The following is a 19666-nucleotide window of genomic DNA, read 5'->3' on the forward strand; positions in this document are numbered from 1 at the left end:
ATGTTCCAACATAAAAATGTGCACAAATTCACATCGAGAGAAGAGGCAAGGAAAATGAAAAGTCTCATTGACTATGTTATTGTTGATAGTGATGTTTTCTCCCTGGTGTAGGACACCAGAGTGTACAGAGGATTTAAAATTGGAATTGATCACTATTTAGTCTTGAGCAGGATAAAATTGAATTTCATATTGAAAAAAATATCATGTAAAAAAGTTTTAAAGTGAATAAAAGTTGAGCAGCTCTCAGATGTGAACTAGACTAAAATACACATTGATTATTGAAGAAAAAATGAAAGAGTTTGAGAACAGGAACCAAACCTTGGAGATTCAGTGGCAAGCCTTGAAGAAAACCCTGATTGATTCAGCCAGAGAAGCATGTGGTGAGGCTGTCTGCAAGGATAGAAAAATTAGAACTTCATGGTGGACACACGAAGTTAAAGAAGCAGTGAAGGAAAAGAAGAAAGCATATCAAAAGTTCCTGGCAAATAAGTGAGCTTTTGTTCTTAGAGAACACACAGACAAATGTAAGAAAGTGAAACACTGTGTAAAACTAGTTAAACAAAAGTCATTGGAGGACTTTGGCAAGAACACAGAAAATAAATATCAAGAAGGTGATAAGATATTCTGGAGGTTGTTGAAGAAGCTTAAAAATGGAGGAAAGAATGCTGTAAAAGGAGTTAGAGATGATAAAGGTGACATGAAAATAGGAGAAAAAGATATCCTTGAAGAATGGAGTAATTACTTGGATGTCAGGATCAGATCTTCACCTTACGACAAATAGTTGAGAAAGCATGGGAATATAACAAAGATATGTTAAGTTCTGTCGATCTGGAAAAGGCATATGACAAAGTGCCAAGTGAGAAGCTATTCAATACGCTACAGTTATATGGTGTCAATGAGGCATTAGATCAAGCAATACTTTGTCTTTATTTGAGTTGTAAGTCAGCAGTTAGAATTGAAGGAAGTACAGGAAGATGGTTTAATGTTAAATCTGGTGTGAGACAAGGATGTACATTATCCCCACTATTATTCATTATCTATATGGATTACATTATGAAGGAAAGTGGTATTAAACATGATATCAAAATTGGAGATGTCAACGTATGCTCTTTGCTGTTAAACTTCTAAATAAATCCGCTACAAGTTTGCAAAATTCCCTGACTAAACTGAATAACTGTTGTAATAGATATGGTATGAAAGTCATCAATAAAAAGACATAGACAATGAAAATAGGTAGAATCGTTGAAAATATCAACTGTGTTGTGAATGGAGAACCTGTGGAATAAGTAAAACATTTCATCTAGTTAGGCACGATTTTTAGTGAAGATGGTAAATTTAATATGGAAATAGACAACAGAATCAACAAAGCTGGTATAGTAGGAAGTCAATTGAATAAATTTATATGGAATAAGAGAAATTAGACGGAACCCTAAATTAGCTGTATACAAGACAGAGTTCAAACCAGCTTTAACTTATGGATCTGAGAGCTGGGTCAGAAGTAAAACACTTGTCCAAGGACAGGAGACAGCAGATATGAGAGTCCAGAGAAAGATCTGAGGCATGAACAGATGGCATCAATGGCAATGTTATATTAAAAATGAGAATATTAAGAAAGAACTAGACATTGTCAGCATTTAGGAATGCATTAGCAGAGCTAATCTCAGGTGGTATAGTCACTTAAACAGAATGGGCGAGGAAAGATTAGCAAAGCAAGTGTTCTCTGCCAGGTTGGCAGGAAAACGACCCAGAGGAAGACCAAGATATAGGTGGATTGATACAGTACAAAGTGCCTTAGATGATAGAAATATAAGATCTGATAATGTTGGAGTCTTGACAAGTAACAGAATGATTTGGAGGAAAATTGTATATAGTAAGTTAGTAATGATGTAAATTTTTCATTTAGTACTATCATATCCTGTACACCCCCTTGAGGGTACATGTCAGGAATTTGATGATGATGACAAAAATATTTTGGGACAATTTGGAGAAAAGATCAAAGCTAATAATAATGGCAAACACACGTTGGATTTCTGTTCAGGACATGGACTGATTATTACTAACCCAATGTTCGAACATAAAAATGTACACCAATTCACATGGAGAGAAGAGGCAAGGAATAACAAGAGTCTCATTGACTATGTCACTGTTGATAGTGATGTTTTCTCACTCGTGCAGGACATTAGTGTACAGAGGATTTCAAATTAGAAGTGATCACCATCTAGTCTTGAGAGGATAAAAATTGAATTTCATATTGAAAAGAAGAACATGTAAGAAAATTTTAAAGCGAATGAAAGTTGAGCAGCTCTCAGATGTGAACTATAGACTAAAATACACAAACATTATTCAAGAAAAAATGAGAGTTTGAGAACAGGAACCAAACCTTGGAGATTCAGTGGCAAGCCCTGACGAAAACATTGATTGATTCAGCCAGAGGCATGTGATGAGGTTGTCTGCAAGAATAGAAAAATCAGAACTCTGAGGTGGAGACAGGAAGTTAAAGTGTCAGTGAAGGAAAAGAAGAAAGTGTATCAAATGTTCCTGGCAAATAAGTCAGCTTGTGCTCTTAGAGAATACAAAGACAAATGCAAGAAAGCTAAACACTGCATAAAACTAGTTAAACAAGTCATGGGAAGACTTTGGCAAGAACATCGAAAATAAATATCAGGAAGATGGCAAAATATTTTGCAAGCTGTTGAAAAAGCTCAGAAATGGAAGAAAGAATGCTGTAAAAGGAATTAAAGATGATAAAGGTGACATGAAAACTGGAGAATAAGATTCCTTGATGTATGGAGTAATTACTTTGAAAAATTGCTAAATGAAAAAATTAGTGACAGCAACAGTGATAAAAACACTCAATAGGCATCCAATTAGGAATAGGCATCCATACTTGAAGTAGAAAAAGCCATCAAAAGCCTGAAATATGGAAAGGCATAGGAGTAGATGATATCTGACCAGAAATTCTCCAGCATGGAAGTATAAAAGTCTTGCAGTGGCTGCACTGCATATTTCAGAAGGCATGGACAGAGGGAAGAATCCCAGATGATTGAATTAGAGCTCTCATAGTATCCATATACCTATATATCAAAAAAAAAAAAAAAAAAAAAAAAAAAAAAAAAAAAAAAAAAAAAAAAATCAGCTACGCGCCATTTTATTCCCATATACGGGGAGTAGGCGAGGCCATTTAGCACTATTTAACTTTGGAGACTGAGTGGGCAGTTCAATATCCACTGGTACCCAATCAGAGATAGATGGCCCAAGGCTATCACTAATTAAGCGGTACACAGTGAAGAGAGACGGCTCAAATGTGCCGCCATCTCGTGGTCCCTAACCCTAACACAATATATTTAATGTCTGAAATAACGTGGGTTCTACGGTCAATTTTCTTGAGTTTATGGGACGAAAAACCCGGTTGCCCATGCCAGAGATCGACTAACTCGGGAACCGGTCGAAAAAAGGCTTAGAAAAATTTCCTCTAGTCGCCGACTAGACTCGAAACCTAGTCTTCCTTCGTGCGGCCAAGTGCCGTGGTGTGCAAACGCCACATCCACTGAGCTACACAGGCTCTTATATACCTATATATTAAAAAGAGAAATAAAACAATGCGAGAATTAAGAGGTATTTCCCTACTGAGTGTACCTGGTAAGATTTATGCAAGTATACTTGAGAAACAGTTGAGAATGATTGTGGAAGGAAAGCTTGGTGAAGAACAAGCTGGAGTCAAGACAAATAGAGGGTGTCAGGATCAGATTTTCACTTTACAACAAATATTTAAGAAATCGTAGGGATATAACAAATATCTGTATTTATGTTTTGTAGACCTGCAAAAGTCATATGACAAGGTGCCAAGAGAAAAGCTATTCAAAACGCTACAGTTGTGTATTGTGTCAGTGGGGCATCATATCAAGCAATGCTTTTTCTTTATTTGAGTTGTAAGTCAGCAGTTAGAATTGAAAGAATTACAAGAAGATGATTTAATATCAAATCTGGTGTGAGACAAGGATGTACATTGTCCCCTCTGTTATTCATTATCTATATGGATCACATTATGAAGGAAAGTGGTATAAAACCTGATATCAAAATTAGAGATGTTAATCTCAGTTCTTTACTTTATGCAAATATTATACTTCTAAATAAATCCGGTACACAAGTCTGCAAGATTCCCTGACTAAATTGAATAACTGTTGTGATAGACATGGTATGAAGGTCAGTAATAACAAGACAGAGATAATGAAAATAGGCAGAAACATTGAAAATATCTATGCATTGTGAATGGAGAACCTATAGAACAAGTAAAACATTTCAAGTACTTGAGCACAATTTTTAGCGAAGATAATAAATTAAATATGGAAATAGACAACAGAATTAACAAAGCTGATATGGTGGGAAGTCAACTGAATAAATTTATATGGAATAAGAGAGAATAAAAACACTAAACAAGCTGTATACAAGAGTGTGTTCAGACCAATTTTAACTTATGGATCTGAGAGCTGGGTTAGAAATAAAACACTTCACCAAAGACTAGATACCACAGATTTTAGAGTCCTGCGAAAGATTATGGGTGTGAACAGATAGCATCACTGGCAATATCACATTGAAAATGAGAATATTAGAAAAGAACCTGACATTATTAGCATCCAAGAATATGTTAGCAGAGCTAATCTCAGGTGGTATGGTTATTTAAACATAATGGGAAAGGAAAGATTAACAAAACAAGTGTTCTCTGCTAGGTTGGCAGGAAAAAGATCCACAAAGGAAGACCACGATATAGATGTATTGATACAGTAAAAAGTGCCTTAGAAGATAGAAATATAAGATCTGATAATGTTGGAGTCTTCACAGGTAGCAGATTGATTTGGAGGAAAATTGTAGATTGGAAGTTAGTGGTGATGTAAATTTTTCACATATTACTATGATATCCTGTACACTTCTTGAGGGTAGGTCAGGAATTTGACGACAATGATGTTTTTGCTTAGGCGTAGTGAGCAAGGATTAGGGTTTAAGTAGAAGAGTGTAAGAAGTCTGGATATTATATTTTTTAAGAACTTGGGCTAATTTTGGCAAAACAGGACTAATATATGATTGGGTTATGGATCCTTTTTTCACTATTTCTATCTTCAATATGGTGAGTAGGTGATTTGAGTAGTAGCTTATTAACTGTTTGTTTTGAATAAACATTTTGTTGAAAGGTTGTAAGATGAAATTGAAGTTCTTTGTTAATATCTTCTTCTTCACAGAGGAGAGAGCAAGCATGTTTGCCTTGCATAGAAATAATGCAATGTTTTTGGGGTGGACAGTGATGGGACTGTGCATGGAGATATCTATTAGTGTGAGTGGGTTTTCTGTAAAAAAAGATTTTTTAATTTCTCAGATACACAAGTGAATTTGATATCTAGGCACAGAAGAGAGCCATCAATCTTTAATTCTGCAGTAAATTGGATTTTGGGTGTTGACTGTTCAGGTGGTCTAGGAAATTCTTTAAAGACTCAGGTCCATGACTTCAGATTAGGAAGAAGTTGTCTTCCTTATCTGGTATATCTTTTCCACAATCTAAGTTTCAATGGGAATGAAGAAATAATTTTTTCTTCAAACGATTCCATAAATTTGCTAGTATGGGGGCAATAAAGCATTACACATGGCTAAACCAAAGTTTAGTTTGTAAATGGTGTTTTTAAAGTGGAAATAACCAGTATTAACACAATGGGTTAATAAAGGCATAATTTTTATTGATTATATATATATAAAATACGTAAAATGTGTAAGTTACATGGTTCAACCTCAAGTCCTTCATGGTGATTATCAGAACTTTCCAGACTCCTCTCGTATATAGTCGGTTACACACGTATATATATAATAGCAAAAAAGTTTACATATATATATATATATAAACCAAAATAAAAAAATAAAAAACTGACCTGGAAACCCATCATCCATCTCATTATCTGGGCCGCTATTAATACTAGCTGTTTCACTATTAAGAAGAGCCAATTTCTGATGAAGTTCTTCTATTTCTGAATCTTTGGAATCCAATTCCATTTGTAATTTGACTTTTATTTCTTTTTCATCTGCCATCTGAACTTGATATTCAGATAGTTCTTTGTGGAACTTTGCCACCATTTGGTTATATTTTTCTCGTTCCTGCAAATAAATAATAAATAAATGTTTTGCTAATTATCAGCTAATTATATGACACGCATATCATTTCACTAATCCAATATAATCAAATGTAGTTCACTTTGCTACTAGCATTTGAATTCAACAATATTCTCACGTTTTGGTTTATTTAATTTTCATAGTTTTTCTCTAAAATAATAATACTTCCACAATACATTTGTTAACCGACATACTTATTTATATATTAAGACATAAAGTGTGTTCGTTATGTATATACGAATAAACAGTAATAATTGTTTGGATTTATGGAACTAATAAATGGTTTCTGTAACTAATAACTCTCACACAAGAAATTTTTATTTACATTGTTAGATAATGTTATAAAATTATTTGCATGGTTTTAATATGATTATTACTCGATATTTACAAACTTGACATTATGATCAATTTTCATGAGAAAGAAATAATGGGTGGTGGGGTGGGGATAAACAATAGCTGATTGACAGTTCATGATAGGTGCTGCATTATCAAACTATTTGAAATTCCTTTCAGTAGAATAATGGAGAAGATGGATCTTAGTCTTATGTGCCACTGGGCATAAAGAGTGGGGGGGGGTAGGCAGTTATATATATATATATAAATGAAAATATAAAAGAGAGCTAATTAGTGCAGTAATCAAGATTCATTTCAAAATTCAGTTAATTTAAAATGACTTCAATAGTCTGATATACATCATATTTGGCTTGAGCACATGGCATGAATTATTAACCAACTGTTGTATGAGTCTTCCCTTCTGACACCAAAACTAGCTGTCATTAATACTGAGTATAGAATAAATTATTCATTTGGCTACTATTAGTAGCAAATTTTTTTTAATATATATTATGTATATACTAGTACTGTCAGAACCACAGGTCTAAAATTATATACATCATCATGATTTATATCCTGTATATATATATATATATATATATATACAGGAGATCTACTATAATTATGCATGCATCAGGACATTTTTATGCAGGTTCAGAATGTCTGTCTTTTTTAAGGTGGAAGATATTTACCACCTAAAGCCTTGGGCCTCTATCAGGACATCTATCACTTAAATGCATTTAGGAACATTCAAGTGCATGTCTTGGAATCAAAACTTGATAGTTTTAAATTGCTGCAGGTTTTACACACTTTCATGGGTGGGACTGATATAAGAAAAACTCCATAATAAAATCCTTAACATTTACTGTACCACTTTGCACTATGGAATTCCAAGAATTCCACAGTTTGATAATACATCTTACTGGTATGCAACACTTATCATGAACTGACAGCTGACAACAGTTGGCTGGTAATTTCCCCCCCCCACACCCTCTCCAAAGAAAAAGTTATTACTAATACTGAAGTTGGAATAAATCATTCCATTTATTTTTTTTAACTACTGGTAAGGAATAAACTATTTTTGTTTATTGTGATTGCATGTATTATCAAATCCTAGTATTATGTATCAAATCCTATGTATTATATTATCCTAGTATTATCAAATGGACACAACTACTGAACAATATTGAATAATTTGGGAAAGATGACCAGATTTCAGAAAGGTGTGATAAAGGAGATTTTTTTTGAGAAAAATGCTTCAGTAGAAAGACTTATTAAAGAAGTAGAGCACAGTTACGAGATGAGCCAAATTGGCCAGCTATTTAGAATACAACCAGGAACATGATCAATCCATAACTTCTTAGGAGGCACATCAAATTATTTTTTTTTAAATTTGATTAAGCAGTAGCTTATTAATAGTCTGCTTATGATAACTATTCTTCTGAAAGGCTGTTAGAAGAAACTAACATTGAAAGAAAAAAACTAAAGTTTCTTCTAACAACATTTCAGAAAACGGCTATCATAAGCAGATTATTAATAAGCTGCTGCTTAATCCACTGTTCATCACATTGAAGATCATAATGATGTAAAAGATTTTATATTTGTTCCATATATCAGCTGTTTCAATAAAGATGGCCAAAACTTTCAAAAAAAAAAAATTATATATATATATATATATATATATATATAAAATCCACACTTCTTTCACTCCTCTAACCAAACTCTATTCCTTGCTTAGTACAGCAAAAGCTAAACATGACAGCTTAAAACATCCAGGCATTTACTGTCATGTAACTGCCTGGAAGCCTCCTAAGAAGAGGAAACTAGCATGCATTCAAATAATAAATAGTTTTTCTATTTCTTTTATCCCTTGGCTTTTAGTCATTTGAGTAGCTTTAACATATTTATGCTGATTCTGAAATGTGTAGCAAAGATTTTGGAGAAATTCCAACTCATTGTCACCATCAAACCTATCAACCAAATCCACGATCTCTTACCTTCTCTAAAACAAACTGTCACCACTTCTGTTACCTGTTGTTTACCAAATTTCATGTTCTTGCAAATTGTTTCATTTGGGTCAAATGGGAAGATCAGTCAAAAAAAATGTACCTCAGAGAGGCACAACCACCTCTATTTGGGTCAAAATGGTATTAGCACAATACCAAAGTGGTGAAGCCTTACTCCATCAGCCAAGTTTTAATCATAATGACTGCCTTTCTGGGAAATTGTTATTATTATTATTATTATTAGGGAGTCAAGGACTCATCAAGGGAGGCTTATATATAAATCACCCAAACCAGCTATCATACCTTCCTTTAAATTCATTCATGCTAGATGCACTCACTACCCCTAAATACAAACTATTCCACTCACTCCCTGCTCTGAAGGAGAAAAACCTAGCTCTTACCACTTTCTTGACCGTTTTCTTACCACTGACTTAACTTTCGTGGATGTGTGTTCTCTCCCCACTTCCATATAACAAATATGAAAGTGGAGAGATATAATTTCATCAGACAATATCCTATAACACCCATTCAAAAGTTTATAGACCTCTATCAAATCACACCCTGCTTTCTTCTGTTAATCAGAGTCATCCACATACTCACAATCTGTCCTAATAATTTAAATCCCATAATATGGATACAATCTCTGCAACTCTCTTTGCACCCTTTCCACAGCCTCTTTATCCACTTGGAATCCAGAAGACCAAATCTGTGCACAATAATCCAGGTGTAGTCTTATCAAAGCTTTATCTAGTTATAACCATTATTCACTATATCTGTGATGAGTTAAATCAACCTATTTTTTTTTAATCATTAATAACGTGATAAAAATAGATTCAAAAAAATATAAACGCGATTTCAGTTAGTATTTTTTAAAATCCAACATCATAACGATGTGATGTCAGTTTTCAAATCAATCCACCCAACTACTGTTACATACGAAATTGTCATGTTCAAATTATTTAACAAATTTTTCCACTTGGGCCTTCAAGATTGGATCGTTTATTGAGAAATCCAGCACTTCTTTATGTAGTGTACCACTGAAGCAATGCTTCACTGACATTTGCAAGTTCAACTTGCAAATGTCAGTGAAGCATTGCTTCAGTGGTACAATGTCAATACTGTTAAACAGGTAAAAGAAAACTTTTTTACATGCGTCAACACTTTTCTTACCATTTTATAACCCACCAATAATTTCAACATTTTCATGAACCAAGAGAAACCTTTTTTAGTAGACATGTTTCCTAAACAGATCTACTACACATGAGAGGTAGGTGATGAGGAAATAGTCCTCAAGGACAAGATTAGATTATAAAGCGACCCATAATCTGATGCAGGTGGTCATAAAAGCAAAGACACTAGTTTCATTGTGGACTATTCTAAGAAGAACTACCCAACAATTAACAATATTTGCATAAGCTACCAAAATTTGTATGGTATATCTGTATGCTCGTTATAAAAGTGAGCAATTATATGGAATTATGCGTGAATTAAAAACATAATTACTTTTTGCTCATTATGGCCATGAACTTACAGCTATATTTCTGTGCTAGTTACAAAAAATATGATGCGTGTGTGTATATATAGACTACTTGGAAAGAAGTCAATGGACACCATTCTTCCTGTAGGCAGCTGAAAATTTTTTACTTTGTTTCTATTATACATTAAAGAGACTAAGAAATTATATACTTGGTTTTAATCCTTTACCCAAGGAAGCAAATGGACTATAATTCATGCACAATGTTTTGTGCATGAATTATAGTCACGTTTGAGCTATTTGTATATAGAGACTAATGACTTCACATCACTTACCTTAGTATGTATCCCATAATGCAAAGTGCATACCCTTTCAGCCATGTAAAATGCTAAGCATAATGAGAAGGGTCACTACCCAGACTGGTTTTGACCTTTGAGGTCTCATCAGTTGGAGCCATACCCAGGAGAGATACCAAGGATGAAGTAATGCAGACTTTCAACATCTTTCTCTCAACCAGAGATTTTTATTAATAAGGTCTGGCACCTTTTGACTACTTGCATATGAGACCTATATGACATCTGCATTACAGTGGTATCTCGCTAATCCGAACTAATAAAAAACGTGCTCATTCGGATTAGCGAATTTCCCCCAAGAGACAACAATAACTAGTGTTTAAGACAAAAATAATCAGATTCTAATGGTACATCAATTTAATTCAGTAAATAAATGAAGTAACTGATAGAAAAAAAGCTACAGTACTGTAATGTAAAACAAAAAATAATACAGTACACAAGTTTATTTTAGTAAAAAATTTAGTTTGTATGTACCTGTATTGTTGAGGATTCTGATTTAATAAAATTGCATAGTTCAGTACGTAACTTAATTTGCATAAAAATATCACTTTCTTGTACACAACACAAAAAAGTTTCACAAAATAACACACAAAAAAAGTTTTTTTATTTCTTTGTAAAAAAAGTCACTGATTTTCTTTTGCTTCTTGGATGTTTAACTTTTTTCGAATGCTTCTTCTCGGAGCTGCATTAGCAATAAAATTTTGTGGAATGGCGTATCATTCTGCTTAGCCCATTCTATACATATTAAAACTGTCACCTGTCTCTTCATGTTTTACTTTTTTTTTTTCTTCGAGTTCTTCATCGTCATCATCGTCTTCTAATTCATTCTGTAGCGTCATATTTATAATTTCAGTGTCTGATTTGATTTCGAATTCGCTTTTGGTTCTATCTGTAATCCATTCTGTAACATCTCTTTGTGAAATTTCAACATCTGGATTTATATTTTTAACCAAATTATGCACATTTTGAATTTCTTCTTTTTGTGTATATTTGTGATTCATGCCGACAATACAGTACGTACTGTACAGTATAAAAAAGCAAACGTGAACACACAATACATCAAAATAGGCCTCCAGTATAACCGTACAATCGACAGTATTAAAAAATATACTGTACTGCGATAATAATAAAATAAATAATAATAGTTAGAATAACAATTATTAAATAAAAATAATAGTACACAAAATAATAATACTTAATAAAACTTTTTTTCTTTCAAACCGCAGTTCGGATTACTGGAGGGTTCAGACTAAAGAGGTTCAGATTAGTAAGATACCACTGTACTTCATCCTTGGTATCTCTCCCTGTCTTGTTTAAAGCCATTTGTATGTCTGCTGAAAGGTGTCTGTATTTGTGACCGCACACCCAGTCATAATGAAGTCATATGAAGAGGCACAATGCTTTATGCCTCTTCACAAAGCATTAGTATATTGTGTTTAATAGTAGAAATCATGAGAAGCCAGGAAACAATTAATGGAAATTAAGGGCCTTTAATAGGAATAAATGCAAAAATATACTATTGGTGATATTCAGAAATTTGTTTTGTATGAGAAGAATTGTCTCACTGATTGCGACATTTATGAAAAGGGCAGAAATGTCAAAACTGACCAATAAATCATCTTTGCCAAGTGTTATGTTTTTAATTTTGTTTATGAAGTGTTGTGTGTTCTTTATATAGGGTGTGTGCCCACAATGGATATCTTAAAAAAATTGCACAAAGAATACTATTCTCTCCATCATACTTATATGGTGATCAGAATACATCATGAAAAAACTTCACAACACTTCACAAACAAAATTAAAAACATAACACTTGGCAAAGATGATTTATTAGTCAGTTTTGACATTTCTGCCCTTTTCATAAATGTCGCAATCAGTGAGACAATTCTCCTACAAAACAAATTTTTGCCTGATATTACAGCTCTCTTTGTCTGCGTACTATGTTCCGGTTACTTCGTGTGGCAAAATAATTTTTACCTACAAAAAGAAAGTACTGCCATGGGTTCACCACTATTCCCCCCTCGCCCCATCCCAACTGCTAACTTTTATATAGAAGCTTTTGAGCAATGTGCTCTAGATTCCTTTACTTTAAAATTTACAGTTTAGCTTAGATACATCAATGATGTTTTCATTATCTGGCCACACGGCCGGCAAACATTAAACACATTCCTTAGCCACCTGAACAAACAACATGAGTGCATACAATTTACTACCGAAATTGAAAATCAGAACTTGTTTCCTTTCTGGATACACTGATCACACGTCTTCCCTCAGGCAGTCTATTCTTCACTGTTTACCGCAAGTCTACACATACTGGGGGTCAATATATATATATATGTGTGTGTGTGGTGTGTGTGTGTGTGTGTGTGTGTGTGTGTGTGTGTGTGTGCGCGCTAACTCATATCACCATCCTTTGCAAACACTTGGAGTCGTTAACATTCTCAAAACAGAGCTATAACAATTTGCTCTAATGAATAAGCTCTTAAACAAGAATTATAAATTATTAAAAATGCATTTATAAATAATGGCTATAGCAAAAATGCTATTAATAAAGTTCATACAACTTCATCAAAAAGTAATATAGATTACAGTAAAACCATAGCTATACCATACATTAAAGGGTTATCAGAAAAAATTAATAGAATTCTACACCATTCTAATCTTAATGCCACTTTTAAGCCACCTTTAAAATGAAAAAATATATTCAACTCATTTAAGGATCCTCTCCCCCATTGGCACACCCTGGAGTTTATTGCATCTATTGCACCTGTAACTTAACTTATATTGGGGAAACTGGACGTCCGTAAAAAAAAAGAACACAAACGACACATTAAATTTAACAATTTTGGTGAAATAGGCCTCTCAGATCATGCTCTTTACACCTTACACCAAATTGATTGGAAAAGTACTTATTCTTTACATCATACAAAAACCTGGTATGAACGGAATTTCAAGAAGTGTGTGAAATTTTGATTAACCACTCTAATCTTAACAATAATGGTTGCATAAAAATCCCAAGAATTTGGATGACACATTCAGCCTTATTGTTTCATTGCTGGAAAACTTAAATTTTCCAGCAAACCCCGACTTTAGGACTCTAAGCAATTTTTCTGCTTTTATTGCCACCATCCATACTGGTTTGTTGTAATTTATATGTATACTTATATTAAGTAATTTTTTTTATGTGAACATGTTGCTCTCCAGCTTAATTTAATTTAATTTTGTAACCTAATAGATAATAATAATAACAGGACTCTAGTTTTGATGAAGTAAGGTTTTTTTTCCCCACCAGAAGTTAGGCCAATAGTTTAATTGTTGATCAGTAATTTTAGTATACCACGTAGATTGTGGTGCACCTTGTTTCTTTGTGTGTGTGTGTGTGTATATATATATATATTGCCACTCGGCTAACTGCATTGTCTGCAGGTTAGCCGAGTAGCTATGCGCTTCGCAACCATATGCCTGCAAAAGGAGTGTCCTAGGTTTGATTCCCGTCGTTGATGTGAGGAACTTAAGGATCTTTCTCAGACATAGCCAAGTTAGCCAGTCTTGAGCGTGGACTGCAGGGTTTTTCTCCCCAGTTTATCTGGGGGTTTTCCTCCCACAAGAAGGCAAACCAGCCCTATGAACATACGCATCTACAGACATAGGACCCACTGGGAGGGATAGGGCTAGCCACCTTATCCTCGGGATAGGTACAGCTTGAAAGGCTTAGGATAGCTCCATAACAGGCCAATAGGCTTAATATGAAAAAGGAAGAAGAAGAAGATATGTGTATACTCCAGATGATGACCCTAATGTGAAGGTCGAAATGTCAAGTGTTTATTTTGGTTTATATTGAACTAAAGTTTTACTCTAACGCAGTAGTTGTTTCCATAATTTTCATGATGAATACTATTCTCTAATCCCTCTGCACAACAGATCCATGGCATTAATTACAGAGCCTCAATTTCCATCCCTTGTATTGACGAACTTTCACTAAAAATTGCAAATCTCTTGAAATACCATGACATTAGAGTGGCCTTCAAATTCATTATGATGATATCCTGGAGTTCACAATACTCCATGTTCTTGTGGCCATAATTTCATAAGGCAAACATCAAGAAGTTTAGAAATAAGGCAAAAGGAGAATACTGGAGACATCAATAACAACAGAGAAGACAGCTCAGGTCTGGCATTCCATTTCTCCCACAATGGATATCACCACAACACTGAATGGGACAAGAGCACTGTGTGGTACATACAAGACAACTTCAGCACCCACAACATCAAAGAGGCTACAATGGCAATCCACTCACAAGGCACTCTCAACAGAAACCAAGGGATGATTTTGTGTGATGACATTTGGAAGTCACTAATTAGATCTTTTAACACATTGGACTTTAATTTTTCTGCAAACTATCAGGCTCATCTACTGAACAATAACTGACCATGTGCCAGCTTCCATGCTCTAAGTGTTTCTGTTTTACTTGTATTTTTGTGTAACAGTTCCTACACATTCAGCATTTAGTTATGTAATGATTCATATATAACACTTGTTGTATATTCGTGTGTTCATCCTTAACCCAGATGAAGCCACTAGCTTAGGTGACAAAACTAGTAGGTTTATTAAATAATTATTACAACCTATAAACCTAGTTAGTTATATTTTATTACAAAATACCTTTAATTGATCTACAGATTTCATGAAACAAGATTTTCCCTCCAACATTGGCCAACTATTTGAATTTGTCTTTTATTCCAGCTAGTTTTCAACAAACAGATGGCGCAGCTTTGAGATTTTCTCTTCCCACAATACTTGCTAATTATTTGATGAAGCATTCTGAGTAGATTCCTCCATGACAATCTTTACACCAACAATTTAGCAGAGGTGATACAACATATATGTGTTACAAATTACTATCATATTGAAAAGAAAAATGTATACCAAAGTTTTAAAAAGAATCAATCTACAGCAGCTTTTAGAGGTGAACTATAGACTCAAATATACAAATATTATTCACACACACACACACACACAAAAAAAAAAAAAATCAAAACAAAGACCAAACTTTAGAGAAAGTTTAGAGAGCCAAATGGAAAAATCTGAAGAAAACATGGCAGTGAGGTGGTCAGCAAAGATATAAAAATTTGAATATTTATAATGAACTCAAGAAAAATAAGTAGTCCTGGAAAAGAAGAAATCCTATCAAAAGTAATTCAGTATATAATCTAAGAAAATATAGAGAAAATATGTAAGAAGCAAACCTGTGTGTAAAAGTAGATAAAAAAAATTCCTTGAGAAGAGTTTAGCATGAATATACACCCTCTGCCCAAAAAGAAAGTGAATTTTTCGAAAATAGAAGAAACTAGTGGCGCCACCTGTTTTATCTTTTTGTTGTCGAAAGCGGCAACCTTCATTAGTGTTGTGTCAACTGTTTATGACATTTGTTTCATTAGTGTTGTGTCAACTGTTTATGACATTTGTTTCATTAGAAGCAGAGTTATAGTGCCAAGAGTGACAGTGTGTTTTGACGAACTATCGGCCGTCACGATATTCATGCCGTATGCAACGAATTCTCGCTATCAATCGCTTCAAAACTTCGAGATAAAACTCACCATTGACTGTTTGGCCAGGCAGAAAGAATTCTTTGTGGATAATGCCCTTCGTATCATAGAAACAAATCAGCAATGTCTTTACATTTGACTTCTCTAAGCAACTTTATTTTGGATGCCCCATCTTCTGGTAATCTCCACTCAGCACTCTGGCACTTTGTTTCGGGCTCATACTGAAAACTCCATGTTTCATCATCAGTAACGATCGTTTCAAGGAAGTTTGAGTCCTTACGAGCGGTTTTAATGCGGTCCTTGCAGTGTTGAATTCAATACTTTTTTTTGGTCATCGGTCAACTTGTGGGGAACAAATCGCGAATTCAATTTAGGAAGGCCCAAACTCTTGGTCAAAATGTTGTGCACAGTTGATTTTGAAATCCCTAATTCATCTTCAATCAATCTCATTTTTGGACGATTTTGGGTTTTCTTTGATGAAATCACACATTTTGGATGTTAAATTCACTTAGTCCAGTTTTTGGATGGCCCAGCTTTTCGTCGTCCTCAAACGTCTCACGACCACTTTGAAATTGCTTAAACCACTCGTAAACTCAAGTACAGGATAAGCATTCATCACCATATGCTTTTTGAAGCATTTGATGCATTTCAGTAAAACTTTTACCAAGTTTAACACAAAAGTCAATCGCAGCTCTCTGTTTGAAACTCATTTTCTGACCGTTCGTCAAAACACACTGTTTCTTTTTGGACAGAAGGTGTAGAAGATAAATATCATGACAGTGATGAAATGTTCAGGCAGATAATGAAAAAAAAAGCTTAGAAATGGAATTAAGTGCACTGTTAAAAGAATCAAAGATAATAAAGATGACATAAAATAAAGATATTGAAGATGCCTGGAACAATTACTTTAAAAAGTGTCAGGATCAGATTTTTACTCTAAGACAAACAGTCATCATGGGAATGTAACAAAGATCTGTATTTGCTCAAAAAGTCAATTAATGATGTAAATAAGACATAACACAGAACAGTATATCATGTATATTTTATAAAGTAATAAGTCAGCTTTAGAATAGAAGGAGATATTGGGAGATGGTTTCATGTACAATGAAACCAGGGCGCAAGCTATCTTCACTCTAATTATCATCTATGTGGAACATATTATGAACATATTTTGATATTAAATTAAATACCAATTTCCACTGGCTTTAAACCTGATATGAATTAAAATATTCATATTAGCTCTGTACTATATGCAGATGATGCTATGCTCTTAAATAAAATCCAATAAAAAAAAGTATTCAGAACAATTTAACTGAATGACTGCTGTAACAAGTCTGGTATGAAAATCAGGAATAAAAAAAACTGTAAAAATAGGCATGAACACAGAAAACACCAGTTGTATTCTCAATGGAGAAACCATGAAACAAGCAAAATATTTCAATTATGGTGGATGGTATGGTGGAGAGGTGATTGAATAAATTTATAGAGAATAGTGAGAAATCAGACAAAACACTAAATTTGCTATATACCAGAACAGTTCAATTTTAAGTAATGAATCTGAGAGGTGAGTCAGAAATAGAACAGTTAGTCAAAGTTAATGCTACTTTTTTTTATAATGCAATCCATAGAGATGATGAATAAGAGTGGAGACAGTGCACACCATTGTTTTACGTCTGATTTTACATCGAACCATCTTCTTGCATTTCCTTCGATTCTAATTGCTGAATTACAAAACATGAGCTTATGATGGTATAAGAAAGTAAATGAACATGAGATGCAAGAGATCAACAGCTGATAAGAATAAGACTTCCCCAGATTTTTGGCAAGGAGAGGCAATCGTTCTGATTTAAATTAAGGTGATGATGCAGTAAGGCTTCGACACTTTCCTTGACTATGATGCAAGTACCTTTGAAAACTAGCAGAGATGAGTTGGAGAAAACTTGGAAGAGTAAAAAGTTGGCATCAGTAACAGAATCATATAAAAATAAGATATTAAGAAGAAACTTAACATTAGCCTTCAACAACATGTGGGCAGAGCTAATTGAAAGTAGTATGGTCACTTAAATAGAATAAGAGAGGAAAGGATAGAAATAACAATTGCTTGATGCCAGATGGCAATTAAAAGACTGAATTCAGAAGATGAAATGGTGCATCAAAGATAGCTTTTGCACTAATGTTACCGACAGCATAATAACAAGTTTACATTACTTTTTGATTAAAAGATTCAAATCAGATCTGCTTTGTATTTTGGCTTTCATTCTTCATTTACACCTTAACATATTACTCATCTTAACTCTGTATTAACTAAAATTCTTGGGGGTGGGGAATCATTTGCCCCTCAGAGCAGCATCTCCCCTCCTCAAGTTGGTAATTGGTCAGTTAGATATAACAATATACCTATTACTATAAAATAATAGCATTCCTACCATTGTAAGTTCCTGCTGCAATTTACGACACTCTCTCTCCTTTTTTCGTAGATCAGTTGCACTTGATTTATTCTTCTTTCCTGACCAGTCCTTCCTATTCATGATTTCAGCTAACTTATTGACAGCCTACAAAATATAAATCACTTTTTTGTTATATTTGTAACTATATATATAATATATATTTTGAGAATTGCATTTATTACAAATAATTAAACCATGTATCGTACAATTCTTTGTAATAAATGTAATTACAAATCTAATAAAAAAAAAATTATTTGTAAAAACATGCAGTTAACAAGTTTGCCATAACTAGCTAATAAAAAATGAAAATGTTTCAATTATGATAATTCAAAAATATAACTTACACAATGAGTATAAGCATTTTTTATTTTTAATTTACCTCAGAATATTAAGAATATCTTTACTTTTCTGAGATTCAAAATCTGTACTAAATACTCAAGACTATTTTTCATTTTACCTGAAGTTTTAGGATTTTTTCTTGTTGAAGTTGTTTATTCAATTGCTGAATTTGATCATCAACACCCACACTTTGGTTTCTAGCATTGCTCAAATCTGTCATTAAAAATAATAACAAAATAAATTTGAAATACACATATTCAGTCAACAACAGATAAGTACATTATTGTATGCTCTAATTCCCACTTTAGGTTTTATACATAATCTAAACCATGATAAATGAATATCATATTCATTTTCAAATAAAAATTCATATCTTTTTATGACAAATTAATAAAGAGTATTTAACACATAAAATCAAGGTCACTAGACTGATGATTTTGCAGTGATCAAAATCAACAATATGAATAATACTATTTGAGCCACTAATAATAACAACATATGGGCCTCTAACTAATGAGCAGGCGATGTGCAATATACAGCTGCTCCCTATCAAGTCAACCCTGCCTTCCCAAGTGGCAGCCTGTTTCCACAAAAGTAGCTCTGATAAAACCAATGAGTATTCCCAATACAAAAGGATACCTTCCTAGTTGGAGGAAATGCCAACTAGACCCACCGGGTGGTAGATGACCTTCATTGCTCGATGAAATGACATCACCCAGCTTATTGGAGGTCTGAAGCGGCAATGCCATGTTTGGTCTCCAGAACAGAGGAATTGCAGTGGAGAGGGTGCAAAGTAGATTATACTGAGAACTTGGAGTGTAGATTATGAAGACAGGTTGGGAATTTGTGGATTGCAAACACTAGCCAACATTGGACAGAGCAGTAGACCAGAAAGATAGAGACCTAAACTTCTGAATGGGTCATATAGGCTACAAGTAAGATACAAGTAATTGAATTTTTTATTATATACAGTTGATCATTGAACAATGCAGGGGTTAGGGACACTGAGCCCTCATG

General features: G+C 33.8%; 1 protein-coding gene across 1 annotated transcript in view; it reads right to left on the reverse strand.

Moving 5' to 3' along the window:
- The window catches only part of Rok (Rho associated coiled-coil containing protein kinase), a 484157-nt gene that overhangs the window by 100877 nt on the left and 363614 nt on the right, over nucleotides 1–19666 (reverse strand). The window contains exons 27-29 of the mRNA XM_090392113.1: nucleotides 18768–18862; nucleotides 18290–18415; nucleotides 5913–6135 (exon numbers count right to left, since the gene is read on the reverse strand). Coding sequence (XP_090248239.1) covers nucleotides 5913–6135; nucleotides 18290–18415; nucleotides 18768–18862 — 444 coding nt within the window. The remainder of the gene's footprint in view (nucleotides 1–5912; nucleotides 6136–18289; nucleotides 18416–18767; nucleotides 18863–19666) is intronic.

Source organism: Typopeltis vanoorti, chromosome 4, assembly GCF_054136105.1.
Source record: "Typopeltis vanoorti isolate ZY-2024b chromosome 4, IOZ_Tvanoo_1.0, whole genome shotgun sequence".
Classification (NCBI taxonomy): Eukaryota; Metazoa; Arthropoda; class Arachnida; order Uropygi; family Thelyphonidae; genus Typopeltis; species Typopeltis vanoorti.